This window comes from Solanum tuberosum, unplaced genomic scaffold (assembly GCF_000226075.1).
Source record: "Solanum tuberosum cultivar DM 1-3 516 R44 unplaced genomic scaffold, SolTub_3.0 scf00002, whole genome shotgun sequence".
Lineage (NCBI taxonomy): Eukaryota > Viridiplantae > Streptophyta > Magnoliopsida > Solanales > Solanaceae > Solanum > Solanum tuberosum.
Genome location: NW_006238928.1, coordinates 6,066,851 through 6,074,860, shown reverse-complemented (window position 1 = coordinate 6,074,860; position 8,010 = coordinate 6,066,851). Strand labels below are relative to the sequence as shown.

Below are 8,010 nucleotides of genomic sequence, written 5' to 3'. Positions count from 1 at the left end.
TAACTCACAGAGATTTAATTTTGATAGTTTGAGCTCCTTCCAGTTCCTTGTGTGCTGAGAGATATGCCCCTTTAAAGTTGACCCTCAAAATCGCATTTTTTGCGATTTTCAAATTTTGATACGGTTGTTCTAAAATTCGGGTTAGACTCATTTCCCACTCAATTTGACCCCCTGAATAAGAATATGAAGTCGAATTTCCAAAATGATGCACGGATTTTGAGATATATGGAAATTACAATTATAGGTGTTTCCGAAGCACATTTTCGGGCATTTTTGGGGTCGTTTCAAGACAATTCCTTGGTTGTATTTTATTTTCTTTTCTCATAGTACTTTATTTGCGAGTGTATAGTTTTCACAGTCGCAAACCTGAAGTCAAATTTTGAAAATTTTAACTACTAAGCTTTGCATAGCTATATCGTAAGAAGACATATAAATTTCACCTTCAAGCTACTTCAAAATCTAACTAAGGCATTGTGAAGAAATAATTGCCAATAATCAAAATGTGACTCACCTTAAGTCGTAAACAGTTGAGGGTACTCCTTCCTCATTTCCTCTTCCACTTCCCAAGTCATTTCCTCGACGTTGTTATTTCTCCATAACACTTTCACAGAAGCTACATCTTTATTTCGAAGCTTTCTTACTTGCCGATCTAAAATCGCTATTGGTACCTCTGCATAAGATAAATCCTCAGCGATACAAATATTTTCAATGGGCATAATAAGCAAAGGATCTCCAATGCACTTCCGCAACATAGAAATATGAAATACACGATGAACTGCTTCCAATTCTGAAGGCAAATCAAGCTTGTATGCCACCATACTAATCTTCCAAATAATCTTATACGGTCCAACGTACCTAGGACTAGAATTGAACTTCCCTTTCTTTCCGAATCGCATGATGCCCTTCATAGGCGATACTTTCAGGAAAACCCAATCTTCTACATCAAACTCTAAGTTTTGTCGGCAAACATCTGCATAAGACTTCTGTCAACACTGTGTTGTATGAAGCCGATCTCTAATAAGCTTAACCTTTTCAATAGCTTCTTGGACTAGATTGGGACCTAGAAAATCTGCTTCCCCGAGCTCAAACCAACCAATTGGGGACCTACAATTCCGTTTGTATAGTGCTTCGTAAAGGGCCATTTGAATACTAGCTTGAAAGTTGTTATTATAAGAGAACTCGGTAAGAGGTAGATATTGATCCCAACTTCCTTTAAAATCCAGCACACAAGCACGTAACATATCCTCAACCGTCTGAATATTATGTTATGCCTATCCATCAGTTTGTGGATGAAAAGCGGTGCTAAGATTTACCTCAGTGTCTAGACCCTTTCGAAACTATCTCCAAAAATGTGTTGTAAATTGAGCTCCTCGATCTGAGATAATAGATAATGGAACTCCGTGAAGGCAAAAAATCTCCTGGGAAGAAATGTGCAGATTTTGTCAGCCTATCGATAATTACCCAAATGGAATCAAACATTCATGGAGTGCGAGGCAAACCAGCGATGAAGTCCATATTTATCATGTCCCATTTCCATAACGAAAGCTCAATATACTGGGTTAGGCCTCCAGGCCTCTGATGCTATGCTTTAACTTGTTGACAGTTGGGACATTCAGCTACCATCACCATAATATCTTTTTTCATGCCATTCCACCAATAGATCTGTCGAAGGTCCTGATACATCTTCGTCGCTCCAGGGTGAGATGCATATCTAGAAGAATGGGCCTCTGAATGAATATTTGTATGGAGCTTTCCAACTGTCGGTACACATAAGCGACCCTGGTATCTAAAGACTCCATCTCCAGTTAGCTCAAATAAGGGATGTTGTTGCTGTGGAACCTTTTCCCTCAATTTCCTAAGCTCAGGATCTTCATGTTGCCGCCTTTTCACTTTACTCACAAAGGAAGTTTCTGGCATATTCTTAACGACAATACCTTCGACTCCTACTTCTACCAAGTGTACTTGCAAATTAACTAGCTGGCATATGTCTTTGTAATTCCAGACTTATCAGCTTCAACATGACTTAGAATACCCATGGACTTCCGGCTGAGCGCATCAACAACAACATTAGCTTTGTCGGGATGATATAAAATGTCAACATCATAGTCCTTTAATAATTCTATCCATCTCCTTTGTCGTAGGTTAAACTCCCTCTACTTAAGTAAATACTGAAGGATCTGGTGATCGGTGAACACATCTATATGAACACCGTATTGATAATGCCGCCAAATTTTAAGGGCAAAGACAACTGCAGCCAACTCAAGATCGTGTGTAGGATAATTCTGCTCATGCTTCTGCAACTGTCTAGAGGCTTATGCAATACCCTTACCATGCTGCATAAGAATACAACCTAGGCCAATTCTTGAGGCATACCAATAAACAACATATCCCTCATTACCATCTGGAAGAGTTAGGATAGGTGCAGTGGTAAGCCTTTTTTTTAGTTCATGAAAGCTCTGCTTGCATGCCTTGGTCCACTGAAACCTCGTTGCCTTATGTATCAATTTTGTCAGTGGTGCAAAAATAGAAGAGAATCCCTCCACAAACCTTCAGTAATACCCCGCCAAGCCTAAAAAGTTGCGAACCTCTGTTGGATTCAAGTGCCTTGGCCAAGTCATCACTGCTTCAGTCTTTTGTCTATCAACCTTGATACCCTCACTTGTAATAACATGACCAAGAAATGCTACTGAAGTAAGCCAAAAATCACATTTAGAGAATTTAGCATATAACCTGCAATCTTGGAGAGTTTGAAATACAGCTCGCAAGTGGTCTGCATGCTCAGCTTCCGACTGCGAATATATAAGAATGTCATCAATAGACACAATCACAAATTCATCCAAAAATGGTTTGAAGACCTGATTCATAAGATTCATAAAGGCTGCTGGGGCCTTTGTAAGCCAGAAAGACATGACAAGGAACTCAAAGTGTCCATACCTCATCCTAAATGCTGTTTTTGGGATATCAACTTCCCTGACTCACAACTGATGGTAACCAGACCGCAAGTCAATCTTGGAAAAGCATTTGGCACCTTGTAACTGATCGAATAAGTCATCAATCCGTGGAAGAGGATATTTATTCTTTATAGTGACTTTATTTAGTTGTCTATAGTCAATACACATCCGAAATGATCCATTTTTCTTTCGAACAAAGAGCACTGGGGCACCCCATGGGGAAGTACTTGGCCTGATAAAGCCTTTATCGAGCAAGTCCTTTAGTTGTTCCTTCAATTCTCTTAGCTCTGCAGGTGCCATTCTATAGGGAGGAATCGATATAGGTTGCGTATTAGGAAGCAAGTCTATAGCGAAATCAATTTCCCTTTCTAGGGGAATTCCTGTAATATCATCAGGGAATACCATTGGAAATTCATTCACGATAGGAATTGACTGAAGAGTCATGGGCTCCTTATCAATAACATGTACATGAACCATATGGTATATACAACCTTTAGCAATCAAATTTTGAGCCCTAAGGAATGAAATAAACTTACCCCTAGGTGTGGCTGCATTACCCTTCTACTCAAGGACTGACTCACCTGGAAAGTAAAATCTGACTATCTTTGAACGACAATAAATATTAGCATAGCAAGTTACCAACCAATCCATACCCATGATAACATCAAAATCTAGCATAATAAACTCAACTAAATTAGCGGAGGTTGGACGATCATTAATTAATACTGTACAACCCCGATAGACACGACTAGCTAAAATAGAATCGCCAACCGGTGTAGACACCTCAACTGGTTATGGAAACAACTCAGATTTCATATCAATCTTACTAGCAATAAATGGAGTAATATATGACAATATAGAGCCAGGGTCTATCAATGCGTAAACATCTTGAGAAGATATCGTCAATATACCTGTAACAACATCAGGGGATGCCTCTGAATCTTGTCGTCCTGTGAGTGCATAAAAGAGATTCTGACTACTGCTCGAACATGTATCTTTTTCACCTCTCCCTCTATAATGACCCTGAGTAGACTGTGGTCCTGGTCGTGGGACACGGACTGAGGGTGAAGATGTTGTTGTGGATCCTAAAGGCTGAGCTAGATCACCTCTGCTCAATCTCGGGGACCAACTAATAAAATGTTTTGTCTGCCCACAATGATAACATGCACCTAAACCCTGTCTACACTACCAAGTATGCGGCTTACCACACTGTGTACAATGAGGAGTGGGATGTCTTATCTGTACGGAATAATCCTATTGAAGACCTTCAAGCTGGCCTCAGCTTTGACCTGGTCCTGACGGACTATAACGATCAAACCACGGTCCCTGCACCTGTGGTGAGACACTACTCGCTGGCCGAGGTTGTTATCGATGGAAAGGGGGCATAAAATCACCATGTGGCTCCCTATAAGACCCCATAGAACGGGCCGTCTTACTCTGCTCCCTATCCCTGCGTGTATCACGAATCCGTTTAGAAAGGTCCTCTGTAGTCTGAGTGAAATCCTGTATGCGGGAAATATCTACATCATCTGATAGGGAGGCTACCCTACAATCTCTGGTCAAATGATCTGCCAAACCATCAACAAAACGATGAAATCTGGCTCTCATGGAACGTACAATATCTGGTGCATATCTTGCAAAAGAATTAAACCTGGTGGCTATAATCCCTCACACTCATGGTTTCTTGCTTCAGATTGATAAACTGGTCAAGACGGGCCTCTTGAACTTCCCGTGGCGAATAGATGGACCCTCTTACTCTGCTCCCTATCCCTGCAGGTATCACGAATCCGTTTAGAAATGTCTTCTATAGTCTGAGCGAAAGCCTGTATGCGGGAAATATCTACATCATCTGATAGGGAGGCTACCCTACAATCTCTGGTCAAATGATCTGCCAAACCATCAACAAAACGATGAAATCTGGCTCTCATGGAACGTACAATATCTGGTGCATATCTTGCAAAAGAATTAAACCTGGTGGCTATAATCCCTCACACTCATGGTTTCTTGCTTCAGATTGATAAACTGGTCAAGACGGGCCTCTTGAACTTCCCGTGGCGAATAGTGGGCAAGGTAGGCCTCAGATAAGTCCTCCCACTCTGCTGGCGGAGCATCAGGTCCTCTAGATCTCTCCCATGCCTCAACCAAAGGATGGCTACATCACGTAGCCGAAAATAAGCCAACTCCACAGCCTCTGTGACGGAGGCATGCATTACCCTCAATACTCTATATATATGGTCTATAAAGTCCTGGGGATCCTCAGCAGCACTAGATCCTGTAAATAACGGAGGGGCCAAATGAAGAAACTCTCGTACCTTCGAATTTTCTGACCGGTCTCTCTGAGTATCTACTCCTGACTCCAGTTGTTGCTCATGAATAGAAACCATCCTAGTCAGCAACTGAACTGCCTCTCTTATCCCCTACTCCCCAGAGATCTCTGGTGGAGGAACAATAGGTACTGGATGACCTGTGTCCCTAGCTTCCTCAGGTACCAATGGAACTGGTGAGGCTGGGGGTACTGCATCTCCTCGGGCTTCAACAGGTACCGAGGAGGCTGGTACTAGGGGTACTAGAGATTCACTATCCGCCTCCGAGGGAAATCTATCCATTTGACTCAGTGGGGAACGGCTAGTACCTTCCCTTGGATCCATACCTATCTATCGATCTGCCATAGCTGGAGTGAGTGTAGCCTGTTAGATAAGAAACATAAAGCACGATTTAGATTTCAAATGTTCTTATACTTTTGCACTATAGCACGATCTATTAGTTTATTAATATGTAACAATTCCTAAATGCTTCGTAGTCTCTTGATTATAAGTGTGGTGCACAACACACCCATAAACAAGACTCTACTAAACACGAGTTGTGGACCCCCCAGGATACGACCTGCTCTGATACCAAGTTTTTCACCCCCTAAAGTAGGGGGCGTAACTGGCACTCGATACCCTAATACATCGAGTTACCCACTGAAACATACTAGCTAAACCAAACTGTGAGACAAAAAGATTGGGCAGCACAACCTTTAAAAAGTGAAGCATAGACCCATAGGTCATGACCTGAATGAGAATAAACCATACAAACAATGGTAGACAAACCGAAAAAAAATAAAGATGTATTATCTAGCCGACGAGGCCAAAACCAAAAACATACCCACTTACACACACACATATATATACATGCCAAGGCTCTATGAGTAAGATAAGCATTGTCGGGACAAGGCCCCGACTATACCTAAACTGTACAACAAATGTAAACATCCTCTGATAGCCCCAGGATAAGATGGAGTTTACCAACTCACATCTGAACCTGAATCCTAGCGGGTGGGTCGATTAGAGTCCCTGCATGTACCTGCTTGCACGAAACAAAAGCAGCTTCATTAGGCAAAGGGACATCAATACGAATAAAAATGTACTGGTATGTAAAGCGGAAAGTAAAATCATAAATATTTACTGTAAAAGGGTAATAGAGATACCACCTAAAACTGAAACTCAAATAATCTCCATGGCTGACCTTTAGCCCCCTACTACCTAAATATGAATTGTATGCTCATATAATCGTATGTTATGAATACATATATATATAGATGCAAATTCATGACATACCCAACCAAATGGTAGCAATGGTGGTGCTTTCCGGTAGCGAACCGGTATCATATTTGCCAACTTGTGGCCATCTGTGTCTCATACGTATAAATATAGGCAATAGACCCCATACCTCCCGATTATAGCTCGGAAGTAAAATGCATAGCATGTCATGTCATTGATTTATAACACCTAGATGTTACCATTATCATGTGGCCAATCTTAGCCAGTTTGTAGTCTTGTTCTCATAAACCCATAATAACTTTCGTATAATATATAACGATCTCATGGAACCTCATATGTTCTTCCAATTAAGCTTGAAAAGTTAACTCGAATTTTAGAAATATAGCCTAACCTTGTTGATATTCATAACAAGTTTAAGGCGACTTACTTAGTTCCTAACTTGGTTCCTAGATAATTTATAAAAGAAATATTTCAAAAACCAAGTGTTCTAATAGTTTACATTTAAATTATATTTGAGAGTTTTGAAGATCGTGAGATACTTTAAAGATTTTTTTAATAATAACTTATTGGAGAAAGAGGGCTGGACACAAGTAATAAGGGTCGCGCGTGACATTTTAATTTACATCACCCAAAGAAGAATACAAATTCATACGTGCGGACATATAATCAAGGAAATCGATAAAATGACATGTAGTTGTCGAACACTCTATTTATCCGAACGAGTGAAATATCAAAATAATAGAATCATGAAAATAATTCTGCTGAGATCCCAATGCCTTTCACTGAAGGTCTTTCTAGCAAGAGAATAACAAAATATCACATTTGGCGTTTTAGGAATTTCCCAGGAGTGGTGCTAAAATGAGGGAAGTAGCTTCGCCTTAACATACCTTTCCAATGAACGCTCCAATGGCCGTAGCTTATTCACGAAAGTTGTTCCTTACGTCCTAAGCATCGCAAACACTATATATACACAGCTGGTACGCACTTATAAACAGTTCATAATTGTTCTTAAATTGGCAAATTTGCCAAATGGCCTAAACTTAACGAAATGTCCGTAGAACTTCATAAAAACAATCATAAAAGAGTCCCGAGATGATTACCTTAGTTAATCAAGTGTAAACCTTGAAAAAACACCAATAACTTCAAATTTATATATTCAAAAACTAGCTCCAAACGCAGCTAATAGAAGGGGAAAATGATTTCCACATGTACAGATCACGTTTCTAGGCACGGGAGACATATTTAATGGTAGAAATCGTCAAAAACTAACCTTCATCATGAGAGAACTCCATAGGAACCCTCTCTTAAGCTTTATTTCTGGTTTGGAAGTCAAATGAAACATTTTCATGGCTTAAAACGTTCAGTAAGCCGACATACCATAATTTTTACCCGACCCGGATTCTGCCCCAGCAGTCCGTAGTAAATCCCTCATAACTTTTTACTCCAATGTCGGTTAGATACGGGTTTTTGTGCGTTGCAAACTAGACTAGTAGGCCTTAGATTTACTTGGTGGTGAC

The 8,010-nt window shown here is 40.5% G+C and overlaps 1 protein-coding gene across 1 annotated transcript; it reads right to left on the bottom strand.

Annotated features, from left to right (window-relative positions):
* Positions 1-512: 512 nt before the first annotated feature.
* LOC107058178 (uncharacterized) lies at positions 513-1,142 on the bottom strand. Its single transcript, XM_015303579.1, has 2 exons — positions 1,029-1,142; positions 513-983 (listed from the first exon to the last, which is right to left on the bottom strand). Exons 1-2 carry the CDS (start codon positions 1,140-1,142, stop codon positions 513-515), a joined length of 585 nt encoding a protein of 194 aa, XP_015159065.1.
* Positions 1,143-8,010: the final 6,868 nt, after the last annotated feature.